The 14971-nt window shown below is 36.2% G+C and overlaps 2 protein-coding genes across 3 annotated transcripts in view; one reads left to right on the forward strand and one right to left on the reverse strand.

Moving 5' to 3' along the window:
* LOC107654425 (proton-associated sugar transporter A-like) overlaps positions 1-12469 on the reverse strand; it is a 14305-nt gene extending 1836 nt beyond the window's left edge. Inside the window, exons 1-9 of one of the 2 annotated variants that reach the window (XM_016441474.1) lie at positions 12301-12469; positions 9464-9897; positions 7687-7779; positions 7287-7511; positions 4816-5696; positions 3674-3827; positions 2745-2921; positions 2453-2658; positions 335-560 (exon numbers count right to left, since the gene is read on the reverse strand). In XM_016441474.1, coding sequence (XP_016296960.1) covers positions 335-560; positions 2453-2658; positions 2745-2921; positions 3674-3827; positions 4816-5696; positions 7287-7511; positions 7687-7779; positions 9464-9887 — 2386 coding nt within the window. In that variant the 5' untranslated portion in view covers positions 9888-9897; positions 12301-12469. Of the gene's footprint in view, positions 1-65; positions 561-2452; positions 2659-2744; positions 2922-3673; positions 3828-4815; positions 5697-7286; positions 7512-7686; positions 7780-9463; positions 9898-12300 lie in introns of those variants that run through there. The other variant, XM_016441473.1, reaches the window with a different exon arrangement.
* Positions 12470-13903: 1434 nt separating this feature from the next.
* Positions 13904-14971, forward strand: part of LOC107654427 (prostamide/prostaglandin F synthase-like) — a 15260-nt gene continuing 14192 nt past the window's right edge. Inside the window, exon 1 of the mRNA XM_016441475.1 lies at positions 13904-14082. Coding sequence (XP_016296961.1) covers positions 14020-14082 — 63 coding nt within the window. The 5' untranslated portion in view covers positions 13904-14019. The remainder of the gene's footprint in view (positions 14083-14971) is intronic.

The following is a 14971-nucleotide window of genomic DNA, read 5'->3' on the forward strand; positions in this document are numbered from 1 at the left end:
TTGCAACTTTACAGATCTTCTTTATGCACCAAGAGCTTGTAACACTCCAAAGAGAAAGGAAAAATTGAAATCGCATCATATGACCCCTTTAAGATGCACGACAGTCATTGAACTTTTATTTACTGGACTGTTTGAATTTCTTTGCTTTGATTCCCAGATAACAATGAGCTTTCGACTATCGTTTTTACATTGTGATTTAATTCATGTTGCAATTCAAGGAAATTACCAAACAGCTGTCTGCTGCTTCTGGATTGTTAATTTTGGACCCGGTGTGTGAGAGATCAGGTCTAAATGTGCAGCAGCAGTGGCTGCGTCTCACTCTGGGGAGGCTCACCCTCGGGTGGTGGCAGATGGTACACCACACACAGTGAGGAGTACAGGCACCCCACAAATGACATCAGACTCGCAAAGTACATCACGCCCTGGGCCCCACCCACCAGCGATGTCAGAGGGCCCATCGCCACGGAAACCAAGATCTGTGCCAGGAAGTACTGGCAGCTGAGCAGGGAGATGTCCACCCCCATACCACGCCTGGTCCCATCCTCTGATGAGCCGCAGAACTGCAGGAACAACATTTGGACATGCATGATTGAGGTAGGGTGACCATACGTCCTCTTTTTCCCAGACATGTCTTGGCCGGGATTTCTAAATTGCCTAAAATGTCTGGGTTTTAACTTTGTTTTCCTATTGTTTTCAAACTTGCTGAATGTAATGACTGAAACGTTGTTTGACCAATAGCGTGCGGGCATTGTACATAATCGACCAATCGTTGCATGTGAGAAGGTGGGATTTACAGAGAACGTATAAAACAATGAAAATACACATACATATAATGAAAGCACGTCAATAAAAAATTTTTAGGCAATTTAGAAATCCCGGCCAGGACATGTCTGTGAAAAATAAAAACATATTTTACCCTAATTGAGATCAATCAAAAATTAAGTCAATGACTAAGGACCTAGTTTTCATTTTAATTTTTAGTTTTAGTAATTTGTTATGTGTTTTTGTCATTTTTTATTAGTTTTTTTAGCTTTATTTTTATTTTAGTTTTAGTCATTTTACTACTTCACTTTCAAAATATTTCAGTTAGTTACTAAGCAACATTTAAAAATTTTCATCTAATATTTATATTTGTAGCTGAATGCAGCTGAAAACCACTGAAATAATTTTAGGTCCCTCAGTTCATGAAAACTGAAAAAATGCATGCTTTGTATTGTATTTACAGTGGAAATCTATGAGGCAAAATATTACAGAAGGTTTAAGAGCAGAAATGTGGAAAGTGTTGCCAACAACAATATTGCAAATATTTATTTTATATACCTAGTTTCTCTATTATATCCCTATTTATATGTATTGTGTAAAAGTTGCTATGTTCGCTATAGTCGTGACTTTAAATAATCTATATAATTTTGCACATACAGGGTTAGTAAGCAATTTTGTTACTGTTCTCATGTTCCCAGCTAACAAAAATATGTTCCAAGAACATTTTGCTAATGTTCCTATTAAGTTATGAAAACATTATTTCTAAAAATGTTCTCGGAACATTCAAAACTTCCATTTTTAAAAATGTTTAACTTTTTTGGTTATGCGAACATTAATGAAACATTCCATTTCATCAATTTGAACATTATTTTTGAAACAAGTTGTTACATTTAAAAAATGTTAGTTGAAAGTCCAACTAAAATGTTCCATTAATAATGTTTAAATATGTTTTATACAGTTAAATATTTATTTATATGTTTTATATGTTATAATGTTTTTGAAAGCATTATTAAAAAACATAACTTTTTTCAGAGAATGTTCTCTGTTAGCTGGGTTCACAAAAATATTATTTCATCTTGATGATATTCTTATGAAATAGTGAGTATTTTAATGTTTATACTGATACTGTGCCCCATAGACTTCCATTATATGTACAGTCCCATAAACACAATTTTATTTATTTTTACATCTATAATGTTCCTATTAAGTTATGAAAACGTTATTTCTAAAAATGTTCTCGGAACATTCAAAACTTCCATTTTTAAAAATTTTTAACTTTTTTGGTTATGCGAACATTAATGAAACATTCCATTTCATCAATTTGAACATTATTTTTGAAACAAGTTGTTACATTTAAAAAATGTTAGTTGAAAGTCCAACTAAAATGTTCCATTAATAATGTTTAAATATGTTTTATACAGTTAAATATTTATTTATATGTTTTATATGTTATAATGTTTTTGAAAGCATTATTAAAAAACATAACTTTTTTCAGAGAATGTTCTCTGTTAGCTGGGTTCACAAAAATATTATTTCATCTTGATGATATTCTTATGAAATAGTGAGTATTTTAATGTTTATACTGATACTGTGCCCCATAGACTTCCATTATATGTACAGTCCCATAAACACAATTTTATTTATTTTTACATCTAATTATTTTCTCTTTCTGTTCTACAGATGCTCTCACCTGCGGGCTCTGGTAGTATTCACAGAGCAGAGAGTAAGGCAGGGTACAGAGAGAAGAGAAGAGAACGCCGTAGGTGACGCAGAGAGACAGCACCACGTACAGGTTGGTGGAGAGAGTGGCCAGCCCTGTGCCCAAACCAAAGGCCAGATAGGCGAAAAAATACAGAGAACGCAATGAGAACCGCTCCTCCAGCTTCTCAAGAATGGCTGCAAGAGGAAAAGACAAAAGAAAGTAATGTTACTACATAGAATCTTTGTGCATGCTCAAATTGTACAGTCACGCTTTTACCAACCTGAATAAAAAGCAGCACTAAATGCATAGATGCACATCCCCCAGCAGCCCATGCTGACGCCTGAATTGTAGCGCTTGTACTCCTCTGAATCGTGGTGGGCCTTTGGGTCTCCACCAAACACAACCTCCCCCATAAAGTCAGTGTAGAAGAGCAGCATCCCCTCAAACGATAACCAACCTGTGATGGGAGATGAATGATTTAAACTTTTAAAAACACTTTTGAAAACCATTGTATATTAGCTGAACCACATGCTCTTCATTTGCAAAGTTGTACACATCCTGTGGCCGTGGAGTTTTTGTTAATGAACTTTTTTGGCTAGTTTTACTATGTTTTTAGTTACCTATAAAAGCACTCACAGATCCATTTAACACATATTCAGATCTGTTCCCTCAAATCAGTGTTATTTTAGTTTTTTTTTTTTTTTTATATATTATTATAGTATTTATTAATATTTTCATTTAGCTTTTATTTATATATTTATTTTTCATTTTAAGTACATTTTTAGTAATTATATGGTACTTTTAAAATAATATTTATTTTTATTTCAGCTTTAGTAATTTTAGTACTTCCAACTTCCCTCAATTTTATTTCAGTTAGTTGCCAAGGAATCATTGCTAATTTAGTTTTTTTATTATTATTTTATCTACTGTATATTTACATTTTGTTTTACTTCAGCATTCTTTCAATTAACTTTAATTTATTTCGAAAATGATTGAAATAAGTTTAGTTTTAATGAACAATAACAACAGTAAATTCAGAAAAAAAAACTCTGCAAATGCTGTTTGAGCTTGGTGATGGCTAATGCAACCATGCTTTTTCTTTTGCATTTCAGAAATTTGATCAGTTATAGGTCTATGTGAAATGTGCTCATTATTAAAACAAAAATTATGATTTTGTATATGCCTAATGAAATTCAAAACCTTTATTACCCAGAAAATGGTTGGTGCACAGGCTTCGTAAACATGGAGGCATCCTGTAGATGGCAGTACAGAGCAGCTTTATTGACATTTGAGAGTCTGCTGCTTCATGGGTGCTGCTGAGGTCACTGTCATAATGCATGCCATTCAGCAATATATTTGCCACCTTGGGAAAAGAGCAAAAACATGCTAAAGTTCAATGGCAAGCCAAGTATACATAAAAAGCATGAGTACACACTTAAAATTAAAAAAAATAAAAGAAAATTACAAAAAGTGAAATAAAGTGGAAGTACTAAAATTACTACAAATAAAACTGAAATAAAACTAAAACTATACACAAATATAAAAAACAAAACTAATAAAAATTACAAAAGCACATTACAACAAAAATACTTAAACTGAAACTACAATTAAAATGGAAACTGCAAATGTGACAATAATAGCTAATTCAAAATAATAAATACTATAATAATATAGCCTATAAATAATACTAAAATAAGGAAATTAAGGAACATTATTGTAAAATTTGTTAAATGGATTTGGGTGGTACTCTTGTGAATGGCGGCGGACGCTGATTAGGAAGAGAAGAATTGTTTAATAAAGTTGTTATTTGTGTTTTCTTTTGCGCACAAAAAGTATTCTCGTAGCTTCATAAAATTACGGTTGAACCCCTGATGTCACATGGCCTATTTTAACAATGTCCTTACTATGTTTCTGGGCCATAAAATTTAGAAAGCTCTCGGATTTCATCAAAAATATCTTAATTTGTGTTTCGAAGATGAACGAATGTCTTTCAGGTTTGGAACGACATGAGGGTGAGTTATTAATGACAGAATTTTCATTTTGAAGCGTATTTCTTTAAATTCTCAGGTAATATCAATGGTATGACCTATTACAGATGCGCCCGAAATTACAACAACAATGGCTACATATATTATAATATATATATATACAAATTGTTTGATCAAAATTATTGCTAGGGACAATTTAGTAGTCGCTGGATATTGGTAGGGACATAGGGTACCTAGCGTCCCTACTAAATTCTGCACCCTTGACTTGAGTATGCAAATAATACGTGGTTTAGATACTCATACAGGCAATTTAAATGAGGTAAAAATATATGTATGTACATAAAAACTACAGTACACACTGACCTGTTGACTGAAGGTGACAGTGCGCCTACGACCGTTGTCCAAACCGCCGCTTGGAGCAATTAGCGGGTCCTCCATTAAGGCCAGGCTCTGGGGGCGCTTCAGTATCCCTGAGGTACTGCCTCGCTGTGATCCCGACGCAGCCTGTTGGCCCTCATTAGGCTGGTCAGTGGGTTCAATGGCTTGCTTTTGCTCATTAGCTTGCAACTCCTCAGTCGCCAACAACTCTCCATTAGGCTGCGAGAGTTTGTTTTGCTGTGCAACTTCATTTGCGGTAGGCGTTTCGCTTTGAGGAGGAGGGGGCGTGTCCCCCGGTGGAAGAGGCGGAGCCACTGCCTCGGGTTCTAATGGAGTCTGCTGTCCAGTGTAGCATTCAATCAATACTCTGTCTATATAGGAGGTGCCTAAGGAAGAAGCAAACTCATTAATGCCTGTGAGCGAGTTATCCCGACTGATGAAGCTGCCGTATTTGGGCGTCAGAGGACTCAGAGGGGAAATGGGGCTGGCGAGGCCTGCGTAGAGACGTGCGTTGGCGCTGCTTGAGCGGCCCAGTTGATCCTGGTAGTGACAATTGGAGAACTGCCTGTTATAGAGGGCTTCCTCCTCGTCCTCATCATCCTGGTCCATAGCGGCTCCAGGAGGAGGAGGTGGGGAGGGCGGCAGAGGAAGATTGGGGCTCTTGAGGTTTCGGGCGCTTCTGGTTTGAGGCTGGGACTGGGGTAGAGGTCGCTCAGGGATACTGGTGAGGGTCATGGCCGTGGTGGCGGCGAGGGTGATGCTGGTGAACAGATATATGACCCGGAGCTGGCCACCCATTGACCTTCCGAACTCAGTTTTATCCCAGTTAATTCCACCCACAATGTAGCCGAAGCCGCCGCCAAGACCTGAGTTAAATCAAAGTTGCAACAGTAATGTGATTGAGTGTTGCTGTTTGTAAGTAAATCTTTAACATCTTTATTGATTATTAAATAATTATAATTATTTGATTTATTATTAATTGATGTATTGTTGGTGATTGAAATAAAGCTTAAATAAAATAAACTAGTAGGTGAAGTGCTAAAATTACTACTACAACCAAAACTGGAATAAAAAGAATAAATAAATACAACTATACAGAAAAAACGAATTTAATAGAAATGACAAAAGCCCATAACAAAATTACTTAAACTAAAATTAAAATGAAAACTGAAAATATAAAAATAAAAGCAAATTCAAATTATATACAGTAAATAATATTATTAATATTATTAAATACTATAAAAGTATATAAATAATGATAAAATAACACTGAGGCAGTGGTGTATAAAGTACCTGAAAGCCATACTGAAGTAAAAGTACAGATATCTTACCAGAAAATGACTTTGGTAGAAGTTGAAGTCACCGTTTAGAATATTACTCGAGTAAAAGTCTTAAGGTATGTGATATTTATTGTACTTAAGTACGAAAAGTATTTTTTAAATTAAGTTAACTATATTAAATTATATAAATATAAAAAACATATAGAAGCATTTTTAGAATGCAAAACAATTTACAATCTACAATTTAGAATGCCTGGAATTTTGAGTTTTAATAGACTAATAAATCAACATGCGTGCACTCTGTGTGTGATTTGGTAATATAGCCTACTTGATAATGTCAGATCGCACATCATTACAACAACACTTACCATATTATCGCAGAAGATACACTGTATATCGCACACCCCAGCCTCGACTTTAGTGGAAAATTAATCACCCGCGGTTGTGAGCGCACTTGTTTGCACATGAGCATGAGTCTAACGCCAGACCACTGATTCGTCAAACCTGCTTTCCTGCAGTCCGTGTTCTTCTGACTTCTGACTATTTTTGTAGTAAGTAACGAATATGCTTCCAGGAAATGTATCGGAGTAAAAGTATACATTTTAATTAGGACATGTAGTGGAGTAAAAGTAAAAGTTGGCTGAAATATAAAAACTCAAGTAAAGTACAGATACTCCCAAAAAATACTTAAGTACTGTAACAAAGTATTATTACTTCGTTACATTACACCACTGCACTGAGGGGATTTTATTAAATATGGTAAAATGTGTTGAATGGATGTGGGAGTAGTATAATTTTATGGCTAAATGAAAATATAGTCAAATTAGCCAAAAAATAAAGAAATAAATAAACCAAACAAAAATTTAAAAATTTTGTCTTAGCACCTAACTGAAATAAATTACTTTAAAGATGACACAATCACATAATAACATAATATTACTAAGACTTCAACTAAATGAAAATGAAAACTGAAAATATAAAAATTTTAATAAATATTATAGTGGTATATAATTATTACTAAAATAACACTGATGTGATTAGACATATATTGGACTTTGAGAATTATGAGAAAAATAAAGTCCTTTTATGAGAACCACGGCTCAAGCAGTTAGCTCAAAAACAAAAATGCTTTAAATGAATAGTTAACCATAATTAATCTTCAAGTTTTTCTCTGACCTGCCAGAAGAGCGTGTATATTCAGGCCTCGGTCTTGGTCCTCTGGGCTACACACATCCATCATGTACGCATGACTGGGGTTGTCGGCAGAGTCAGCACTGAAGTCCATCAGAACCACGCCGCACACCGTCAGCACGATGCCCCACTTGTGATCGAGGGTGGTGTCCGCCAGAGCCGATCCAATGTCCCGTCCATTCAGCACCAGTGTTAGACCCAGCAGAGCCCCTACAATCACACCAAAAGAAAGAGCGACATTTAAATTAGTATTATAATCAATTAGAAAAATAATAATAATAATCTCATCTTAAAACCAGAAACTGTAGTTTCGATGTCACATATTAAACAGCAAAGAGAGAAACAGCTGCTTGATTGAACAGTAACTAAATTCAGTACTGCTTACCTATCGCCAGGGCAAAAATAAAAGGTCTCCTGCGGCCAAAGCGAGACGTGCATCGGTCACTCCATGCCCCAAGAATTGGTTGCAGAAGGAACCCTGAAAATCATAGAGGGAACAAAACTTAACTGGCTAAATGTTGGCTTTGAAAATTTGCATTAGAAGTGCCAAAAAGAAAAAAACTATTGATATTTAAAGAAATTTTTCACACAAATAGAAAAACTGTGTCAATTTACAGACTATTTCTTTTATCTTGGCCATTCTTTTCAATATAATAATGCTTTTACAACGTAGTCCTTCTAAAGGAATATGATAGCTTTGTGTGAGGAATAGACTCAACGATTTTACATCTGTTTGTGTTCATGAGAAAAGTAGAGATTTTGGAATCTGATTTATAAATGAATCATTTGCTTGAACTGAATCTTCTCTATGAATTGGTTGATCCAGTTTACAGAACCAGTCTGAATGATTCCGTTTGATCCCAGTATTTGAATTTTACTCAATGATCTGGTTACATCAGTTAACAGACAACTTTTTTTATACAAGACTTTGAATATAGCATACTAGTTTTATGAATAATTTTATTTACATTTATGCATTTAGCAGGTGCTTTTAATCCAAAGTAATTCACACTGCATTAAATTGACTAATTTATCATTATAAAACGGATAGTTCCGGTGCTTGATTCTGATTGGTTGAGCCAGGTTCGAAGCTGTTGTAAATTCCTCTACAAACTCTACGGCAACCACTTTGTTGGAACCACAACCGTTTCTGAGGAACTACATTGTTTACATTGTTTTTATTTTGTGAAACCTTACTATGTATATGGAATAACCATTTTATAAAAGCAATAAGCCCCATGAAGCCGTGGTTTACAGAGAATTTACAAAACCCCTTAGCTGTTATAAATTCACTGTAAACCACGGCTTCTTGGGGCTTATTGCTTTAGTTCATGCTTTTCATGGGAATCAAACCCATGAACCTGGTGTTGTTAGCACTGAACTACACTCATCATTCGCTTAATTTTTTGAGCTTGACAGCCCAAATCCTCATTCACTTTTAAATCTTCATATTGAATAGAGCAGCCAGGATCCCAGCTAACAGAAAACGTTCACTAACATTTTTTAAAAGTCCTATAAAGGTTAGGACAAAACATTTTTAAAGTAATGTTTATGGAATGTTCTTATCACTTTAATAATATTTGGTATACATTCTCATAACATTTACAAAAATCATCCTTAGAACAACATTCTTTGAACGTTCTCATGATGTTATTTTTACTTGATGAATGTCCTTTTAACGTTGAGAGAAAACGTTCTTAGAATACTAAAAATAAACGTTCAAATAACATTATATTTTGGGTGAAAATAAAGTTACCAGAACATTGTATGAAACGTTTTAGTAATCTTTAATTAACGTTAATCACAGCAAGAAAACTGGGCATTTTAACGTTCTTAGTATATTAAAAATAAATGTTCAAATAACGTTATACCTTGGGTGAAAATAAAGGTAGTAGAATTTTGTAAGAAATGTTTAAATAACCTTTAAATAATGTTAGAATCACGACAAGAAAACTGAACATTTCAACATTCTTAGAATATTCAAAATAAACATTTAAATAACGTTATATCTTGTGCGAAAATAAAGTGAGTAGAGCGTTGTAAGGAATGTTTTTGTAACATTTAAATAATGTCATAATCATGACTGGACTGGATTTGGATGACCTACTTTTGTTGGAACCACACGAGGAACTGTTTGAATGAATCCTTTAAGATCTACTTACCTAAAATTGGACTGATGAACCACACTAGACTGTAGAACTGGTCGGGCAACCCCATCTGAAGTAACATAGGCGTGACATACGCCGTTTCCATTGCGTAGCTGAACTCGATCCCAAACAAAACGCAGCCATTGAAGAGAAGCTTGGGACAAGTGCGTCTCGGAGGAAGTTCGCTCAGGTCGAGCTGTTCCAGGGGACACGGCGTGTTTGGCGGTGGTGGCGGAGATGGCCGGATCAGTTTCCGTCGCTTCGGGTGCCTCTGGAAGTTGTTGGCTCTGTGACTGAGGTGCCGTGTGGTGGACGACGGGAAACTGGACGTTTTGGACAGAGTGGGTCTCCAGGTGCTTTCCTGGGCAATTCCAAACTTCCCCCCTATGGGACTGGACAACAGGGGGTCGCTCGGGGTGCCCATTCCAGGAGATGACATTCTGCTCACACTAAAAGGAGGGGAAAAAAATGTTAATGCACATTTCAAAAAACAAGAAAAAGCAATCCATCACTGCTCCAGCACAGTGTCTTCTGCACAAAGCACTCTAAGGGTGTACTCACATTAGGTGATCTGAACCGGTTCATTTGACTAGTGTGATCGCTCCGTACGGTTCGTTTAGCCGCCCCTGGCTTGCTTGGAAGATGTGGGCCAGAGCACGGTTCAGTTGGGCTCGGGCACAGTACGGATGTAGTGTGATCACTTACCACACCGGAGCGCGGAACAGCTACTATTTTGTGTGCACTACTGTCATCATTACGAGCGCAAACATGTTCTATTGCTACTACTAAAGTACACTTTTCAATTCATTTAATTAAATCAAGTATATTTAGGTTTAAAACGGGTCTGGTTCTCACCTTATTGATGAACAGGAATTGTATTGATGAACCTGCAAATTCTTATATTAACGTCAGCTGCCTCCGTATTAATCCTCTTATACATGCAAGGGAAGTCGTGGCCTAATGGTTAGAGAGTCGGACTCGTAACCCAAAGGTTGCGGGTTCGAGTCTCGTACCGGCAGGGATTGTAGGTGGGGGGAGTGAATGTAAAGCGCTCTCTCCCACCTTCAATACCACGACTGAGGTACCCTTGAGCAAGGCACCGAACCCCCAACTGCTCCCCAGGCGCCGCAGCAAAAAAAATGGCTGCCCACTGCTCCGTGTGTGTGTTCACAGTGTGTGTGTGTTCACTGCTGTGTGTGTGCACTTTGGATGGGATAAATGCAGAGCACTAATTCTGAGTATGGGTTACCATACTTGGCCACATGTCACTTTCACTTTCACTTCACTTTTCAAGTGAAAATCGCTGTACAGCATAAATGATAAATTTATTAGGCAGTCTTGTTGTTTTCTCCGTGTTATCTCGTACATGACATAAGTGTGCTCCGGCCCAGATTGTTTAGTGCAAGTGTGAGTGCAGGCCAGAGGGGGAGGGGGAAGGGGGGATAATCGTGCTCGGGCTCGGTTCAAGGCAACTGTGCCTATAGTGTGAGTACACCAGGGTTCACTAATAAGTTAAGCCCTAGAAGAACCATTTTGGTTCCCCAAAGAACTTTTCAGTAAACAGTTCTTAAAAGTACCTTTTTTATTATTATTGTGAACCCAGCTAACAAAAATATCTTCTAAGAACGTTTTGCTAACGGTTCCCATTAAGTTATGAAAACGTTATTTCTGAATGATTCAAAATGTCGTCGTTTGATTCAATCGTTATGCAAACATTAAGGAACATTCGATTTTATGATTTTGCAAACATTATGGCAATGTTACTATTGAATGTTCTCTAAACATTCAAAACATCCAGTTTTTTTCTAATGTTTTAAAAAGTTTTTTCTTGGTTATGTGACCATTAAGGAAATTCATTTTTATCATTTTGCAAACATCATGAGAACATTACTATTGAATGTTCTTTGAACGTTCAAAACATAAATTTTTTTAATGTTTTAAAAAAAATTTTGAATGTTCTCAAAAAGTAGTAACATTCAAATAATGTCCGATGAACATCCAGCTAAATCGTTTTAGGAAAAAAAAAAGTTCCATGAATGATGTTTAACTAATATTTTTGTGTAAACATTTTTGAAAGACTAGGTCATTCTGAACAAACGTTCTATTAACATTACTGGAAGAATGTTTGTTCATAACTTTGAGAGTACCTTGCCAGAACATTAGCCACAGTTCTGAGAACATTTTACTAATCTAAAGAACATTTTTCTGAAATAAAGAACCTGGAAAGATTTAATGGATGTTAAAGGTCCCTTATGGAACTGTTAATGCCAATAAAGAACCTTTATTTTTAAGAGTGTAGGTCATGGTGACATTGAGATAGGAGAGCAAAACAACACAATTGCTTAAAGCCATTGTGAAAAGCTTCACATTAGCCGGTTTAGACATCAAATTCTATGCAGCAAAGTATCGTGCTGAAGCGCCATTGCTTCAAGGAGGTCAGTGATATGACACTTCTTCTTCCCTCGTGCACTCGACGTACTGCAACCAATGCGCAGCTCCACTGACAAGATGCGCATTGCACATGTGGTCTGTCTCTCCATAGCTGAGGAAGCAAAACGCATAACTGCAGCCACGTTCCTGCACACTTCTGAGAAATACACGAGGTTTTGTCTATTAAGCAAGAATAAGAAGCGCACATAATGGTTGATTTATAAAAAAATATTTAATTATGGATGAAAAGGTGGATGCTTGCATGGAGAGCAAGACGTGTTTATTTTCAGTTTGACCACACCGGCCGCACTTCAGCGGTGTAATAATCACCCTAATCATTGGCTTTCAAGCTAAAAATGATACAATCGACTCCACTCATGTGTTCTTTGTCAGAGGCGTGCGGATGGAAGCAGAAATATTACCTTTATCCGGGATGCTCTTCATGCATTACTGGTTTGCGAACAGCAGACGGAAGGACTCATCATGTTGACGGTGCTGTTTAAGGTTTCATGTTTTTTCGTGCATTCTGGCGCAGTCATTTCTCAGCTTTTATCGTGCTCCTCCGGTCTTCCCCTGTTCTCGCATCTCTCCTCCTCCCGTCCATCGGCTCTCCCCCGTGATGGACCTTCAAGATGTCATCCTGAATTAATTATTTATCATTTTCACTTTTGTCATAGTTATAACCCGAATAACAAAAATACACTCTAAAAAAATGCTGGGTTGTTTCAACACAACTTTGGGTCAAATATAGACTAAAACCCAGCTGTTAGGTTAGGTTAGTCTATACGCTCTAAAAAATGCTGGGTTAAATATAACTCAGCGCTGGGTTAAAAAAGGGACAAACCCAGCTATTGGGTTGTTTTGACCCAGCAATTGGGTTGTTTTGACCCAGCGGTTGGGATGTTTTGAACCCAACTGTTTTGAACCCAGCATTTTTTAGAGCGTATAGACTAACCTAACAGCTGGGTTTTAGTTCATATTTGACCCAAAGTTGTGTTGAAACAACCCAGCATTTTTAGTGTGTATGTTCTAAGAACGTTTTGCTAACATTCCCATTAAGTTATGAAAACGTTATTTTTGAAGGTAACTTTTTGTAAACTTTTGTTATGAACGTTTGTACATTTTTTTTAGAGATCTTTGCCAGAAAGTTAGCCAAAGTGCTCTGTTAGCTGGGAATGTGATATTCCATTCATTTATATGGTTGATACCTTTATTTGACCCTCTAACTCTAGAAGTTTCTATTCTATTTTAATTCTACTTTATCTATATTTATCTTCTTTTTTTATTTAAAAAACAAACAAACAAACAAACACTAGCTTTCAAGTTTTTTCTATTCTATCTACTTGTTTTTCTGTGTGTGTGTGTGTGAATGTAAATGTAATGTAAATGATGTTTAAATTAAAAATACAAAATATTATATACATGTGTGTACGTGTTCTTACTCAAACAAATAAACAAACAAACAAAACATCTCTTGGTTAGATAAAGTGCCTAATTTTGTAATAATAGTTATTTTATTTGTATTTTATTTTATTTGTATTTACATTTTAATCACTTTTATTTTATGTGGGAAGTACTGGCAAACCAACACCATTCTGAAGTCAATGATTTACTATACACACTGATTGAGTAAAATACCTTTTTTTCTCTCTCTCCTCAGGGTCTGTATTGATTATTGAATGTAAATCATTACAACGTTCAAATGGCAGACAGACAGACTGAAATGACTGACCTTTGATGTGCAGATAAACCACACCCTAGAATTATCTTATAGAATATGTTAAACCTAATCTTGGGCTCAAAAAATATAATCGTGTAATTAATAGAATAATATTTAATATTGAGTTTGCACGGGGAAAATAAATTCGGGGTGTTAACTTAAGATAAGATGTATTGTTGCACAAATAATGACACAGAGTTGCCATTGTCATATTTATGTAATATGCCCCGCCCCTCGAGCGCATGGTTTGAATTCCTCACGCTGTGATTGGTCGATACGTCTGTCGCTCACGGCATGTCTTACACAAGTGGGCGTGTGTATATAACAGCGGCGCGTTCGTGTTCTTGTGTAAAGTGCAAAAACCGCTGAAGGAAACAAGGACGAGTTTCACACCTAAAGGCAAAAAATAAACACGAAGAAAATGTCACCCGTGAATCTGACCAGCCTAGGAGCCAACCAACTGAAAAACACCACGTCTGGAGAGGTAATAATTCACATGAAATGTTTCTCTTAAGCACGAGACGAGTGCAGTGACATGTTCATATGCAAACTGTCAATGAATGAATCAATTCCTAAACTTAAATAGCACAAAAAGAAACCTCGTTCTTGAAAATAAGACATATTACCTTATATTCAAGTCATTTAAATGACTATTTTAAGATATTTTCATGAAAAATAAAACCCTTCCTGTTCTGATGTTTCGCAAGACTTTGTAAACAAAAGTAATGCTGTTTTTCCTCTTGATTGCATGAGCTCTTCTCACACTGCACCTGTTAAGATGTAATTAATGTTTGTAAAGTTGAGACCCCCGGGATCAGTGTGCTCTCAGTCTTGATGTGATATGAACACATTGACACTCCAGGTGTGAATGTGAACTCTTTTGCTGCTTGCAGGTGTCAAATGCAATGAAAACACATTACAAGTCTTTATAATGTAAACAACACTTCAAACCTAAGCAGAAGTGGGTATCTTTTAGAGTTTTCTTGTTCTAATTGGGTGTATTTTAGGTACCTGTACTGTAGTGTTATAAAAAATATTTTAAAAATCAATTGTAAAATATTAAAGGGGTCATATGATGCTTTTTTAAAGATCATTATTTGGTGTAACAGAATATGTTGACATGCTTTAATGTTCAAAAAACACATTATTTTTCAAATACTGTACATTATTGTAGGTCCTCTATGCCCCGCCTCTCTCAAACGCTTCGTTTTCTACAAAGTCCCTCCTTCCGAAAAGCGCAGTCTGCTCTGATTGGCCAGCTGACCCAGTGCATTGTGATTGGCCGAACACCGCAAGCACTCGTCGGAAATGTAACGCCCCTTACCATAATCTCGAGCTTCAGCTTTCAAAATAAATGTAAAGGCAGAGCCCGA

This window comes from Sinocyclocheilus anshuiensis, unplaced genomic scaffold (assembly GCF_001515605.1).
Source record: "Sinocyclocheilus anshuiensis isolate Anshui unplaced genomic scaffold, SAMN03320099.WGS_v1.1 scaffold527, whole genome shotgun sequence".
NCBI lineage: Eukaryota > Metazoa > Chordata > Actinopteri > Cypriniformes > Cyprinidae > Sinocyclocheilus > Sinocyclocheilus anshuiensis.